At 35.9% G+C, this 17243-nt stretch overlaps 1 protein-coding gene across 3 annotated transcripts in view; it reads right to left on the bottom strand.

Moving 5' to 3' along the window:
- TBCK (TBC1 domain containing kinase) overlaps nucleotides 1-17243 on the bottom strand; it is a 237476-nt gene that overhangs the window by 25290 nt on the left and 194943 nt on the right. For all 3 annotated transcript variants that reach the window (XM_060299116.2, XM_030864124.3, XM_030864123.3), the window contains exons 24-25: nucleotides 12402-12577; nucleotides 4673-4832 (exon numbers count right to left, since the gene is read on the bottom strand). In XM_060299116.2, the coding sequence (XP_060155099.1) occupies nucleotides 4673-4832; nucleotides 12402-12577 (336 nt within the window). The remainder of the gene's footprint in view (nucleotides 1-4672; nucleotides 4833-12401; nucleotides 12578-17243) is intronic.

Below are 17243 nucleotides of genomic sequence, written 5' to 3'. Positions count from 1 at the left end.
CACCATTCCATGATAAAAACACTCAATGAATTAGAAGTAGAAGAGAATTTCCTTAATGTGGCAAAAGCTATATATGAAAAAAATCCAACTAACATCATATTCAATGGTGAAAGATTGAAAGCTTTTCCCCTGAGGTCAGAAAGAAGACAAGGATGCCTGCTTTTGCCACTTCTATTCAACAAAGTACAGATTCTACTTGTTTTCAGTGTTTCTGTGGAGGAATGGGAGATTAGAGCTGCCCACTCTGCCATTTTGCTGATGTTACTCCCAAACTCTAGAACTTTTATACTATCGTCATAAAGCAGTACTTATTAAATTCACATATATGCAAATTATAGTGATGGAAAATAAAATTAATAGGTGAAATCAACTGAGTGCCCATAACTATCAGGCTTTGTTCTGAACCTTATTGCCTAATCTGAAATCTTCACATCAATGCCATGAGGTAAGTATTATTTTCCCCATCTTATAAAGGAATCAGTGGTGACTTGGAGAAGTTAAGCAATTTGCACAAATTAACAGCTAGTAAGAAACAGAACAGAGCAGATAATGTAGTCTGACTAAAAAATCATACATTTAAATAGTATCCTTGTAACAGTCAGGGTTCCAACAAGCCCTGAGGATAAATTGAGGGGGTTTTACTTACAATGAGATTAATTACAAGGGTATGGGTGGGATGTAAGAGAACCATAAGGGATGGTGTAGTAAACCTGCACTACCAAAAAGCAGAGCTGTTGCCACCCCTAGAGCTAAAGGGACCGGGGGCTGGAAAGAGAGTGGTGTAGAGAAGGCTTACTGGAGAGCAGTGTTAACCTTTAGTAGAGGAACACAGCAAAACCGAGAAAATTTTGAGGGAAGGATCCAGGGGGATAAATATCCTGACCTCCCTCCTTCCCATAACTTGTCAGAGCTCCCCATAAGCTCAACAACTGGAAGCCAGAAGACATGAAGGTCAGCCATCTGGGGCAGAGAGCAGGGTGAAGAAGTGTGGAGAATGGATCTATGATGGGAGGTGGGGCAAATGGAGGATATCCAGTACAACCATGGACACACAGTAGAATTCAGTAAATATGCTTTAAGTTAGATGCTTCCAACTTAAAGGGAGGGTGAGGAGGGGAAGAAGCATTAGTAAAGTCATACAGATCTGTACAGCAGACAAAAAGATGATGGAACAATATAAGCAAATGAATATCTAAAGTTCTCTTTAGCCCCATGATGAGAAAAATTATTAAAAGTACATCTGTGGGACTTTCCTGGTGGTGCAGTGGTTAAGAATCTGCCTGCCAGTGCAGGGGACACGGGTTCAATCCCTGGTCCAGGAAGATCCCACATGCTGCGGAGCAACTAAGCCCGTGCACCGCAACTACTGAGCCTGTGCTCTAGAACCCACAAGCCACAACTACTGAGCCACCGGGCCACAACTATTGAAGCCCGAGTGCCTAGAGCCTGTGGTCTGCAACAAGAGAAGCCACTGCAGTGAGAAGCCAGTGCACCCTAACGAAGAGTAGCCCCCCCTTGCCGCAACTAGAGAAAGCCCACCCACAGCAAGGGAGACCCAACACAGCCAAAAATAAATAAATAAAATTTATATTAAAAAAATGTACATCTGTGGATAAAGAATGTCACCAGCCATTTCAGTAAACAAAGAATGTTGCAGCCATAAAGCCATTAGCCACTGCAGCAGCCTGTGATGATGCACCCTGAGGGGAATTCAGGATGGAGAAAAACAGAATAGTGGCCCAAGGCAGTTAAGATGCATATCAAAGGAATAATTTCAATAAGCCCAGACTCTTGCATCTTCCCATACACAGAAAAGCACTAAAATCATTAACTTGAGACGTCTGTTTTTGTGATTAGCAATAATCTTTTGATGTTCAACTACATTTTTTTTTTTTTCTTAGCAAAAAGTCCTATATACCCTGGCTCCTCCCTTATCTCTTTGGAACAGTCCCTTAGAGCTACCTGAGAGGCTATATCCCCAGCTTAAGTCCTCAGTAAGTCCACTGAATAAAACATAATTCTCAAATTTTAGACTGTACATTTTTTTCAGTTGACACATCTCTATACAGATATTTAAAACTGTTTCTCAAAAATTATTTCCTGATGTTGGATTGAAGCATTAATAACTGAGCATACAATTTTTTCAGTCACTTGTCTACAAGCATGAATAATCATGGAGAGTTTGAGGAAGAAGGAACTGTTCATGATAGCATCTGGTTTCTGACAAGCAAGACGTTGGCTAATTTATTCAGAATGTGATGGGTCTTCACTTATTACTATTATTTTCAAATACTGTTATTACTTCATCTAAATAGTCTTGCTTCCAGATTTCCTTCATATGTTGAACTTTTAAATTTATTCACACTGTGATAGACTAGCATTTCACAACATGACAAATGGTTTATAATTTGTTATTTAATGAAAGAAATGAGTTATCCTTTTATTTGTGTATGTGTTTTGACCTTTATGATAAAGTAAAATCAGAATAAACATAAATCTGGAGATTAATACAATGAGTGGGATGTTTGGAAACGTTTGACATATTTAAGAAGATTCAGTTATACAGGTCCACTTATTAGATACATCTTCCAAATGGTGAATGCTTTATGAAAGTAGAGGCTTAAGCTTGTTAGCACTTAGAGCATAAATGTTTATTTCAGGCCTTGGGTTCATATCCTGGGAGGAACTATTGTGATCTGTGAAAAATCAGAACAAGTCTATTTTTAAAAAACAGGACAAACGGCAGCATTCAGACTCAAAAGCCTTACTTGCTCACTGAGTTAAGGGTATGGCTTAGAGTCATATAGACTCATGTTGCAGTCCTGGCTCTGACATAAACAAATTAGATAAACTCTGAGTCTCAGTTTTCCTCATACATAAAATATGAATCAATAATGCCTCCCTCATAGAATTGTTATGAAGAATAAAAAGAGATTACATATGAAAGTACTCATCACGGTGCTTAGCACACAAACACCAGTCAATGATTGGGATTATTATCACCGTAAAGATTTCTTCCTAAGGCTATATATTATGGGGAATCCAGAAATATGTGATTCTCAACAGTATTTCTATGGGTTGAATGTACTGATATGCACTGTAATTGAAAATGGATATTTTTCATTGGAATGATATGACAATACAGATTAATGTAGCAGCAGCAGTACTGTGGTGGTAGTAAAATAATGATAACAAACTTACATCAAAGTAATTCAGATACCATGGCTTTAGTTCTAAAATGTCCTCATTTACTTATTAAAATTGCATATTAGTCATTTACTATACTTTCTCTGAAACAGGTATATTTAGATTATTCCCTGTCAGACACTAGATACAGTTATGTAAAAGAAGGGGAGTGATTTAAGATTTATAGCTAATATCCACTCAGATATGCTTTAGTTTGGTCAATTAAGCTTCTTCATCAAGGATGGCTTTAATTTAGTGTCAAAAGCCAATACTACCGGGCTTCCCTGGTGGCGCAGTGGTTGAGAGTCCGCCTGCTGATGCAGGGGACGCAGGTTCGTGCCCCGGTTCGGGAAGATCCCACATGCCGTGGAGTGGCTGGGCCTGTGAGCCATGGCCGCTAAGCCTGCGCGTCCGGAGCCTGTGCTCCGCAATAGGAGAGGCCACAACAGTGAGAGGCCCATTTACCGCAAAAAAAAAAAAAAAAAACAAAACCAAAACCAAACAAACAAACAAAAGCCAATACTACCATTAGCTCTGTACTTCTGAGACAAGGATTATTGGATGCTTAAAATGGTCTAGGGCCAAAAGTCTTAAAGTTCTTACTTGACTATATTTCCATTGATCACCATTCTGGATTACTCAGTTTATTTGCATAAGCTATCTGCAGGGAGGAAACTATCTCTGTTACTTTGCCAGGGGCAGATTCTTCCGTCCTTTTAGAAAAAGGGCCTGTTCTGGTTTATTAATGTTGCCTACATCTAGATACGTTTTTTTAAAACAACTTTACTGAGCTATGATCGACATATAACAACATGCATATTCAAAGTGTACATTTTGATAAGTTTGACAGGGGGATTTGTAAACAAGCCCCTTTGGTTCTCATACTCCCTATTCTCTAACTTGCCTTTTATAAAAAATAAAGGTGATGTTTTTGACCTCCAAAAGCTACTCTTTGTTTTATTTTTCAAAATGTTTAAGAACATAGCCAGAAGAGAGCGAGGTCATTTTATTGTTTCATAGTCCTCATATTTGAAAGTTGATATCCTTCCTGAATTCTCTATCATCATAAAGCTTTGAGCCTATAGTAAACAAAACCCCCAAATACAACAACTTCTATCATGGTCAGCTTTCACAACCTCTAATCAAGCCCCAGTGTTTTTCTACAATGGAAGGAATTGAAGCTATTTCTTGTAATTTCAGGAAGTAGATAAAAACAAAAACACCAAAACTAAAACAAAACACCTTAGGCTATCATTTGAAGTTTCCTAAGCTTAGTATTGACCCTGATGCTGCACAATGAGGAAAAAAGCTTGAATTCTTTTACTGGGAAAAGGTAGACAATCTCTTTTATGTAAGACTATAGACAGATCTTCAAAGCTCATTTGATATGCAACCAGCTTCTGAAGAAACACTTTTAGACAATCTGTTGCAGTGGGCAGGTAAAAAGCTCATCATGATGTCATATGACATTTCTGCGTACACTTACCTCTGCTGTGTGCTTTGCCACATTCCCCACGATGACAATGACCTTCCCTTTGAAGCTCTGGAGCATGGCAGTGTAAGGTCCTTGGGTAAGCTCCCCTTCCGCAGTAAACGCGGTGCTGAATGGAATGTTGATGCTGCCTGAAATGTGACCCCGAATAAAACTGAGAAAAAAAGTTAAGGAAAACATTTATTTGTGTGCAGACTTGAATCTGTGACAGAAGCTCACAGAGGTAATTGATTCTCAGAAGACAGTACCATTAAAATCAAACACAAATGGAGACCAGACTTGAAAATTCCGAGCAGACGAAACCAGTTTAATCATACAAGTGAAGATTTAGCTTATTTTGCAAGACAAGTGAGGCTAACTTGACCTGGGTCACTTATTTATATCTCTGAAAATCGTAAGTGAAACTTAAATTGTTCCCCTAAATTGATATGAGATGATCACTAACCAATTCCCTTTAAGAAAATTCTAATATTGTAACCAATTGCTGAAAAATAGTCACTGCTGCTTTTCAACAATATACCTCTGAGCCTCACTCCATGTTTTGGTTCCACCGCTCCTGGTTTGCAAACTGTCTTTTGGTGTGTGCACAATAAACTTTTACTAATTACTACTTCAGTTATTCATCAGTTTTACTTTTTTCTTTTTTTTTTTCTGAACATTTGACAGTTCTAAACATCTTCTATGCTCATGAGTATTTTAGTTAAACAACGTAAGGCACCTCTGCAGAAAAAAAAGTTAAATGTGAAAATGCAATAAACAAGTGAAAGGAAGAAGACTAGCCAAAGATATAAAGACTTTCCTGATTAAATGAAGTATTGTGAAAGTGATCAGAATGCAACAAATAAATGGCAGTCACACAGCTTGTACAATATTCATGGTTTTCAGTTCATTACTATTATTATGATTATTTTAAAGATCTGAAATATAGCCAAATGGATATTCTCAGATGTAACTTGATAATGCAAAAGCTTATCTACTCTGGGCAAGCAACTGCTAAATGGGACTCTATTTAGAATTGTTAGAGGTCATTAGCACTGGCTGGAAACATTTCTGTTGTTGGTTTATTTCTCAAGTAAACTTAGCTATTTCCATTCTTTCCAATTTTATGTTCTCTAAAGGGGGTGATGTTTTACTATATTTGTACTTTAGAACGGTTTTAATGATTTCATTGACTATTACTTGTAATTTTGGAATTAAAAGCTTAAGCTTAAAATATTTAGAAATATAAGATCTTAAAGAAAAAAATATTCCTTCAAAAGTAATTAAAAAGTACAATTTTAAAAAGTGAAATTAAAAAGATGATTCTTCATATAGAGTCTGTAGAGGAAGATTCTGAAATATTGTTATTAATCAAATAACTTCTCAAAAAAGCATAAAATAAAAACTGTGAAAACTGCTCTGAAAGAGATGTATATGATGCTTTGATAGGATATATCAATTTGGGGAGGACAGGGAAGGTTTCCACTAAGGAACTAAGTGATGGCCAAGGTAAAATATGAATAATTAATAAAAGTTAATTAGGCAACAGGATGGAATGGAGGTGGTATAGGGTGGTGGAAAGGACAAACATTTTCAGGCAGAAATGTCAGGCATATATTGGGGAGGAACATGACCAATCAGGAGAAAGGAAGGAAGGCCAGTACTGGTGTAGAGAACAAAGACAGCATGAGATAAGATGAGCCTGGAAATGGATGCAGAGGCCAGATCATACAGGGCCTTGCAGATCATGTTGTTAATATTGGTCTTTATCCTAGAGCAATGAAAATCAGAAAGTATTTTAAGCAGACAAGTAACAGATCACATTTGCACTTTGGCAACAATGTGGAGAAAGGTTAGAAGGGGAGTGAATGTAAAGATTAGTTTATAAGACATGTAGGCAGTATCTCATCTCTTCCCTAACAATCACTGATAACGACCATGAAGAGATGTTTGTGTTCAATAGAAGCATTTTCTCCTAAACTTCCACTTTAGATGTGTTCTTTACAAAAATGGAAAAGTCGTAGAGTTTTAAAAAGTTATGTCACAAGCAACGAATATTCCCCCAACCCCCCAAAAAGACTCATTTGTCATTCCTGTAGAAGGGGGAAAATTATAATTATTTATTGACATGACAGTTTCTCAGTTGCCCCAGTTTGTAGGTTCACCTTTAGAATACTACTTCTCTTGTTTCTCTGTCTTTCTTTTTCCCTCATTAATGGAGAGAGGAGAAATTTGAGGCTCCTACTCTCAAGAATGATGGTGGAGGTTGAACATGTATCTTAAATTTCTAGTCAGCTGTTGCTTCATCCTTTCTTCTTTAAAGAAGGCATATGGCATTCATAATGAGGGAAAGGACATAAAAAGTTCTGAAAAATGAAATGAAAGGTAGAATAAATATTATCATTTCAGTGTATACTGTTTAATTAGAGTCTTCTAGAATGAACAGAGAATTTATGGTCATAAGGAGATCACCCTTGAATTTCAACAGCACTAGTTTTTCAAACATTTATAATTACTCAATACTCAAAATATCAACTGCAGTTTTCATGAACAGAAATGACTTTGTACTCAGCATATAATTACTCCGACAGCACTTTAATCTTCAATAAGGACATACCTTAAAATAAAAATAATTGATTTTTCAGAAACTCTGAACCTAACAACTCAATTATTCTCAGCAAATATATCTACATCTGCTAGTCTGAATCAACTGGCAGAGAGACTTTCTGTGTTTATCAAACAGCCAGTATCAACCATGAACATTTTTCCTTTCTAGTGCTTTTTGAATACCAAAAGCAATACAAATCTATACTAGTCAAATGCTCTAGCAGACATGTCTGCACTGCCTGCCCACCTCCCACCTTCTTGTTTGAAAGGAGCTCAACTACTGACCCTGATGAAAGGGTGAGCCTAGGCTGTCACGTTTGTATCAGGTGATCCTGCCACGATCAGGACTGACAGGATAGGAGGGAGGGGATGAGTGAAGGTGGCCATCTGACACAGGCTGATATCCTGTGTCAGATAGGCTGAGCCAGTTAGATTCTCTCCCTTCAAAATCAAAATAAAAGATAAAAGACAATGCTCAGACTGTGTTAAGCTTAACAATGTAAAATCACATTTGAGTGCCTTCTATATATATTTTATTCAGCCAGATGTTAAAAAATTAATGACTCTAGAAATAAAATTATTTATTTTACAGGATAAATTCTATAAATATTTGGTTTAAAAATAGTACCCATCTGTATCCAAATACCCAATATCTAATATCTGTATCTAAAATCATAGATAAGCATCTAGATGATTTTGTGGGTTCAATATCACGAATTTATTATGTGCTTTTAAAGAACACTTTAGTATGTCATACAAGTATGTCATAAACTTATCCTAGAATTTTCTTTTGTGCTTTATGTTTTGATGTTTTTAAAAAAACCACTAGATTAAATGTTAAAATGCTTGACAAAGTAAGATTGCAACAGAGTCTTTTGGGTAAGAGAAAAGTTATAATCCAAAATGCAAAACTTTTTCAAACATTTTTCAGGCTATTTTAACACTTTGGAAGATAAGACACAAAAGAAAAAATGTCTTAAACCATACTTCCCCTATTCTTAGTTTAGTTCAAGCAAAAAAATCCTGGAAGACATATAAAAGCACTCATCCAAGAACACTCTTGTCATAAAAATTCTAGTGCAAATAAGATTGGGTAAGCACAAATGCTTGTAGACAGGGTGGTCAAACCTGTAAATAGCTATCCTTAACTGTGAGACTGGCAAATAGCAGAGGAGAACGAGACTGGCCTAGTTACACATTAATATATTTACAATGAACATTTTCTTTTTAAGTAAGTTGGACAATGAAGACAATTTCGGTTATTTAAGGATCTTGTTTCCTTGGTGATTATTTACATTTCACTGCCTACATTAGAAATTCTCATGTGACACAAACATCACATGATGAAGTAGAACTTTTTAAGGCAATTTCTAAACACATGAGAGGCTGTCAGATTATACTGTAAAGGTAGGCAGCTGAATACTATTTTGAACTTTCTGAGTCTTTCATAATCATAATAAAATATTACGTGTTTGAAAAACGAGCACAGAATAGATTCTGTACATTTTGTGTTAATTGGACAGAATATGTGAAGTAAAACAGAAGTTGATTTCTGACATATAGTGACTCTGATTAATCCTGGGCAAAACATGGCAAGAAGAGCAAAATGATACAGAATACACTGAGATAAGCACTTTCTCCATGTTCTAAGGACGGAAGTTTTACTTCCTTGTACTGCAGTGGAAGACAAGTATGTATATGTTCTTAATAATAAGGTAGTATTAGAGATGAACATGCAACAATATATATTTTAGGATTACGACTGTAACTTCATTGCTTTCCTCATATTCTAGACAAAAATTTGGACTCTTTGCATTTGCCTTTTGCATTTAGAAAAGCCAGCGCTTGCCAGCATAAACACAGGCATGGGGTAAACAATACCCACACTTAAAGAGGTTCTATAGTGAGTGTACTACCCAACAGACAGACACTATACTGTAAGCTTAAAAAGCTTCAGCTTCAAAATACCCAGTTTAGAGAGTATTAAGGCAATAGAAGCCCAAGTATTTATGTGGTAATTAGTCTCAATCATATATACATCTTGACAGTGTACTTATAACAATGTCCACCATAATTTTCAGATTGGTTTTGGCAAAAACCACAATAAAAAACAATGGCACACACACTAGCTTTTTACCTTTCAATGTTTATAAGACATTTTTGCTATTAGGATTTCTGATGATGTCTTTGAAGGAATTAAAAGATACAAGACATGATTAAAGAAGTCAGCAGTAATTACAATGAAATCTCTTCCATGGAATAATAGTAGCTATAAAAAAACCAAAAAAGCATCTAGTTATTATAACAGTCACCAAGTCAGGTGTTTGTACCTTAAATTTTTTTTGTGATAAAAAGAGTTGGTTTATTAGAACAATATTAACAGGTGAGGATGATATGCATTATCTTGTAGGTTTCTAAGATACGAAGACTTTCCTGTATTCATAAGTCAGTCTATATAAAAGTACGACAAGTAGATGCATCATACTTTAATCAAGCAGATAGAAAAACATATCAGTTCTAAGAACAAAATAGGTACACCATATAGGTAAATTACATAGGTAAATGTTCATATTCCAGAAAAAATTCTTCACTTTACTAAAAGATTTTAAAATTCCTTTAAGATATTTAATGGCTCAAAATTCAACACAGAAATAATCTCATGTTTTTTAAATCCTAAAAGAGCACATCTGGGCTTTCCTGGTGGCGCAGTGGTTGAGAGTCCGCCTGCCGATGCAGGGGACATGGGTTCGTGACCCGGTCCGGGAGGATCCCACATGCCGCGGAGCGGCTGGGCCCGTGAGCCATGGTCGCTGAGCCTGCGCGTCCGGAGCCTGTGCTCCGCAATGGGAGAGGCCACAACAGTGAGAGGCCCGCATACCGCAAAAAAAAAAAAAAAAAAGAGCACAGCATTTCTCATTTAGTGACATCATACCTCTATACAAAGTATACTAGTATCTTACCAGACCACTTCTGAAGGTATGCGTACTTTTATGTTGTCTTGTCTGTTTGCTATATTAGCTAATTATAATTAGTGTTAAAGAGCTCAAAGTAAATGTTATACCTTTAATATTAATATATCAAAAGCCAAAAGTTTCCTATTATATAACTAAATAGCATTAACTGATATAAAAATTATATCTTTAGATATCATTTTTTCTTGCTAAATCTATTGTTCCTTTCCTTGAACAGCGCCACCGTCCCCAAGTCAGTCTAAAACCTCATTTTTGTCATCTCAATAGTGGCAATATTCAACTGTAGTGTACTAATAAATAGCATCCTCCTATCTCTAGTCCCATTTTCACTTGCCTATTTCAGACACTCACTACCTTGAGCTGAGACTATAGCAGTAGCTTTCTGTTTTCTCCAACTCTCACCTTTTCCCTTGGAAATCCATTTTATTCACGATGTTACATTAGAAATTTTGAAACACAGCTCTGATTATCACATCCATGCTGAGAAACCTTCCATGGCTGCCTATAAGACAAAGCCCAAATTTCTCAGTTCAGCCCTTATGAATAGAACTAAACTATTTACTTCAATCCCAGCCAAACTGAATTACATGCTGTTTCCAGTCCATGTTCTGCCTAGCTCCTGTCTTTTTCTCTGCCTAAATAGCTTTTCTCCATATTTTTGAGTGTTCAAGTATTACCCATGCTTTGAGAGTTTTCTCCATGAAATTTTCCCTTCCCACAGTATCTGTATATCTCTCATGACAGCAATTTGATTTTAAGTAAAACATACTAATGTACCTGACTTCCACCAAGACTTTAACTAATTTATAGGAAGGATCTCTATTTATCTCATCTATGAAACTCTTACAATGCTTAATACAGTATCTAGAATACATCTAACATATTTGTTGAGTAAATAGATTTCAGAATTGAGCCAAACCTAGAGTAACTAGTGGCAGCTGCAAATACGCTAAATGCCTCCTGGCCTTCCTAGCTAGTGGCACCACTACTTATCAATACTTGTAAGTGCCATGATATAGAATTATCTTTTGTCAAAATACAGTATGAGAAAAAAAGGAAGAAACAGCAACAGAAGTCATTTTCCTGGATTTTCTCCAGCACAGAGACCAACCCAAAGGGCCTGGTAAAACTAGGTTATTTCAGTGTGAAGCTAGAGACCTCACTCTCTGTGACTGCAAATATGAAGGAATATTTATGCACATCAAATCTTTGGGCGATTCGATCCTTCTAGTCTTGCCTGCACCATTACCTCCATTCTCATCCTTCTTCCCACTGCATTAATCTCTCTAAAACACAAATCTGAGCATGCCGCTTACCTGATTAAAATTCTCTAATATTCTCACAGCCTATGGAATAAAACCCAAACTTCTTAGCATGTTATGCAACATTCTCTATAAGCGGCCTTTGCCTACTTTAGTCTCACTTCCCACCAACTTATGAAGAAAATTAATTGTAAAAAATTTCTACATTTATATTTTATATATTGAGTTTTTAAGAAAGATTTTATTTTAAAAGGGAGTTACCTGGTTCAAAAAATATCTGAAAATCATTTACCTAGATTCTAGAGTATAGAGTACCAAGGCATGCTTTACAAAAATCTGACAGATGATGAAAATATAAGGAGAAAGACTGAACTATTACTATTTTGTAACTTTTCATACTTTAATGCCAAGCAAAACCACCAGAAGTTATGGTACATTTAATATTAAAATGTCAGTGGAAGATACTTTAACATGTTCTCTATAAGCCAATATTTTGAAAATTATAATAAATAAAAGTTCAGTGTTGAGATCTGGCTCACTTTCCTCTCTAGGCTATGAGGTAGACAAAGTAAATACTTACGCTTCATCTTTGCTAAAGTTTTATCTATACCAGGAAGGATTCCCACAAGAACAGCAATATACGGCAGTGAAACACAAAAACCAAGAAAATAGCCCACTATTCTGGTGTTGTCTGGGAAATATTTTAAGGTTTCTGGTATGTAATGTTATCTTATGAAACATTATGCAAGTCTGTTCTGGCAACCAGTTTGAGAGTTATTTAGCTATCTGAATTCAGAGGAATCCCAACTATGTTCACTGTTCCTACCACATGCCCTTCAAGTTAAAAGGAAGCAATGTGAATGAAGCAGTGCCACCCTTTAAAACCTCAGGCGTAAAGGATACTCTTCACTATTCCGGATGTCAACTACCAGGAGCTTTGGTTTACTGGACTTTGTCTTCTTGGTGGGTGTTTTGAAGTGGCCTGTCACTGTAAGCTCACACAAGTCAATCAGGTCCTCTGCTGAAATCCGGGGTGATACTTCTGACTTTAGGTCATTTAATGGAATGGATTCTCTTGACTGAAAAAAAATGCACAAACACCACAAACATTGAGAACATTATAGAGAGACAAACTATAGCCAGTACAGAATATCTTCAGGTTTTTTTGTATCAATTACTATAGCATATGGGAGAACAGGAAACTGTATCTCATTTTAGCAGTGTACTGTGTAACTGTATTCCCTACCACTGATGTTTACTTTTTTATTAGTCACACATATAGGAAAGCATTATTCTTTTGCTTCACTACAAGTTCCTGGCTCAAATGCGATAGAAAGAGATGAGGCAGAACTGACTGATTTAAGAAAGATTTGACCTTGGTGTTGGTTCTAAACAAATGCATCATATGTGAGGAGTTTTTTCAAAGGAAAGACCGATTGCCTTGTGAAATGGTAAGAACAGAAGGAGAGAGGAGTCACTGACAAATTCATAACTTTCTGAAATTTTTTGTGTGTATCAGCAAAGAACTTTAGTATGTTGCAAGCATGTTCCTCTGCAAATTAACTTCAGTAGATTAGTAAGTTATATTTTGGACAAATTATACCACTTTGCTTTTTTAAAAAAATAATTATAAAAATACAGAATCTAGCTTTCCTTTTATTAGACAGTTTTATATGCAATTTTACTATTCATTATACAATATCCACTTAGGGGCATAAAAGTAAAACTTCCTCTATACAATTTACGTCTTATTTAGTATCACTGACATCAGTATTTCCCTGTGTGACTAGGGTTTCAAATTCATGGAACTTTGTTTATTGACAATGGACAAGAATTTAGAATAACTATAGAACAGCTCTGAAAATGTCTGCCCAAGAAGCTGTACATATAATTATCATTTATCATTTCTGCCCAAGAACCTGTACATACAATTATATTAAACTTAGATATCCAAACATCAGAAACCAATTGGTATGAGAATGACTTTTTAAAAAAAATTAATATTCTATTTTTAACCTAGGGTCAGAATTTATTTAGCAACGTTACTGATAAAAATTATCTTTCAGTAGAGTGGGCTTTCTGAAAGGGCTATCTGGATGTGTTACTGATAATGCTAACCAAGCAAGCAAAAATCCAAACCTGGTAACAAGACAGGTATTTTACTGTGTTCATTAAACTACTGGGAGAATGACTTTGTCATGGTACCTGGAGTCTGAAATGGTAGACTTTTTTTTGGTATATGGTATTAGAAAATGTTCTAATTTCATTTTTTTACATGTAGCTGTCCAGTTTTCCCAGCACCACTTATTGAAGAGACTTTTTGTCCACAGTACATTCTTGCCTCCTTTGTAGTAGATTTACTGACTATAGGTGTGCGGGTATATTTCTGGGCTCTCTATTCTGTTCCATTGATCTATGTGTCTGTTTTTGTGCAAGCACCAGTTTTGATTACTGTAGCTTTGCAGTATAATCTTAAGTTAGGGAGCATGATTCCTCTAGTTCTGTTTTTCTTTCTCGATTGTTTTGGCTATTTGGGGTCTTTTGTGTTTTCATACAAATTTTAAAATTTATTCTAGCTCTGTGAAAAATGTCATTGGTATTTTGATAGTGATTGCATTGAATCTGTGTATTGCCTTGGGTAATATGATTGTTTAAACAATAGTAATTCTTCCAATCCAAGAACATGGTATATCTTTCCATCTGTTTGTGTCATCTTCAATTTCTTTCATCAGTGTCTTATAGTTTTCCAAGTACAGGTCTTTTACCTCCTTAGGTAGGTTTATTCCTAGGTATTTTATTCTTTTTGATTCGATGGTAAATGGGATTGTTTCCTTAATTTCTCTTTCTGATAGTTCATTGTTAGTATATAGAAATGCAATAGACTTTTATATATTAATTTTGTATCCTGCAACTTTACCTAATTCATCATGAGCTCTGGTAGTTTTCTGGTGGTGTCTTTAGGATTTTCTATGTATAGCATCATGTCATCTGCAAACAGTGACAGCTTTACTTCTTCCTTTCTAATTTTGATTCCTTTCATCTGTTTTTGTCTGATTCTGTGACTAGGACTTCCAAGACTATGTTGAATAATAGTGGTGAGAGTGGGCATCCTTGTCTCATGCCTGGTCTTAGAGGAAATGCTTTTAGCTTTTTACCATTGAGTATGATGTTAACTGTGGGCTTGTCATATATGGCCTCTATTATGCTGAGGTATTTTCCCTCTATGCCTGCTTTCTGGAGAGTTTTTATCATAAATGGAAACTTTTTTATGCTTCAAAAGCTTTTTCTGCATCTACTGAGATAATCATATGGTTTTTATTCTTTAATTTGTTAATGTGGTATATCACACTGACTGATTTGCGGGTACTTAAAAATCCTTGCATGCCTGGCATATTAACTATGAGAATACAGAGCCAGTATCTAGAACACTCTTCCCATATTTTCTGTCATGGGTCCTGGCACTAACTTCAATCTAGTTACCCAGGACAGAAATCTGAAAATCATCGTAGATTCTTCATTCTTCCTTATTCCTCATTCCCATCAAACATATCCCCAAATTCCACCAGAATAACACTTGAATCTGTTGCCTGATTCACTGCTCTATCTCAGGGCTTTCATCATCCCTTACATGGACTGTAGAAGCTGTTTGCCCCTCTTGCTGCCTCCTTTTTTCTCTGCTTCGCTCTTCATTTAAAGTTATCCCTTCTAATCCATATGCCAAATGCCATGAATTAAAATAAAAATCCCATCATGTAAATTTTATAATTAAATACACCTCCATGGCTTCTAGACACTGATGGAGTGAAATCCAAATTCCTTGGTATAGAATATAAAGCCTTTTATAAATTGGTCTCTGTCTATAATAGGCAGGAGACCATAGGCTTTGGAGTCAGACTCCCAGGACTCAAATCTTGGCTGCCCATTCATCAGTGTGTGACTTTGGACATGGTATTTAACTGCTCTGCCCAATTTCTTCATCTATAAAGTGGGATAACAGCATTTATCTGAATCCTCCTAGGCTGCTGTAAGAATTAAATGTTAATCTATATAAAATATTTAGAATAGTGTCTGACACACTGTCAGAGTTCAATAAATGTTTGTTATCTTATTTTTTTGTTTGTTTTTGCGGTACGCAGGCCTCTCACTGTTGTGGCCTCTCCCGTTGCGGAGCACAGCCTCCGGACGCGCAGGCTCAGTGGCCATGGCTCACGGGCCCAGCCGCTCTGCGGCATGTGGGATCCTCCCGGACCGGGGCACGAACCCGTGTCCCCTGCATCGGCAGGCGGACTCTCAACCACTGCGCCACCAGGGAAGCCCAATGTTTGTTATCTTTCACCTTTTTTTCTCATCCCTTACCACCTTGTACCATGTACTTTGGCATTAGCAGACTATTTGCCTTTTTATACCACTGTGTCACGTTTGCCCATGTTGTTCCCTCTGCTTAGAATGCCGCACTTTGTCCATCTAATAAATCCCTGCTCACCTTACAAGTATCAGCTCAAATATTATTTTCTCTGTAAAGAAAGTCTTTTTGACTCCTGGCAGTCTTACTTAGTTTTTCTTCTGTGTCTGCATAGGTATCAGGTATACATCTTTATTATAATAGGATTATTTACTTCCCACTAGACTGAGAGCTCCTCAAGGATAAGGAAAATGACTTTTATGCCTATGTCTTCCCCAGGTCTCAGCAAATTATCTGACACATAAAAGATATTAAAATATATTTGCTGAATATAAATGAATAAAATGGTTTTTCTAAGTCTTCTATTACTTTTCCCGAGTAACTTTGTGCTATGTATATGTTTCCCAAACAACATGTATATACCTCCATCATAGTAATTACTATACTTGTAATACATCATCTGTTTCTCCTCTTGACTTACAACATCCTTGAATGCAGGTTCTGTGTCTTTTCATATTTGTATCTCCAAAAGATAGCACAAGGTCTGGAACCAAAAAAACTTAATAGATATTTAATGAATGAATGAGTGAATAAAAATATGATTAAATAACATTACAGAGTCTATTGTTATGTCTGGATTACTAGACAGACTCTTCAGGGATGGCAAATCATAAGATTCTCTCTAGCCTCTGGGCACTGTAATGGTTAATCAAGAACACTGAAATCTATATCTGCCTCAATAATTTCTCACAGCCATCTCTCCTTTCCTCAACTGAAAAATTGAAGATGACAGTTGCTACCATATAAGCTTACAAAATGTACTCTAATTAACTGAAAGAAGTTAGGTGTACATAAAGAAGGCAAAAAAATAAACACACACAAAAAACTATCCCTAGGAAAGTAGGCAAAATAATTTAGTGATAATAAAAATATGAATGAAGGAAAAAATAGATTAAAAAAATAGAGTTGAAACTTTGGGAAATATCAATAAAATTGGAAAACCTGTATGTGAAATGTGTGCCTGATAAGAAATGAGAAAAATATAAACAAACATATTTTTATATTTTTCCTTTCTCTATATATTTTCTTTATATATCGCCCTTCCTTCCTTCCTTCCTTTCTAATTATCTATAAATGAGAAAGAATATAAGCATGTAAAAATATTTGAAAAAATAAAAGAATATAAAATCTGAATAGACCTAAATATCCATAGGCCTAAGTAGAGCTGAAGAGAACTGATGAATGATATGTGTGTGTGTGTATTCAAAAGTCACAGAAAAATTGAATAGACTTTGTAAATTTTAAAGGTAAAATTTTAAAGTTTTTAAATGATTACTTTAAAG

This window comes from Globicephala melas, chromosome 5, assembly GCF_963455315.2.
Source record: "Globicephala melas chromosome 5, mGloMel1.2, whole genome shotgun sequence".
In the NCBI taxonomy this organism is placed as follows: domain Eukaryota; kingdom Metazoa; phylum Chordata; class Mammalia; order Artiodactyla; family Delphinidae; genus Globicephala; species Globicephala melas.
This window is presented reverse-complemented; position numbering and strand designations above follow the sequence as displayed.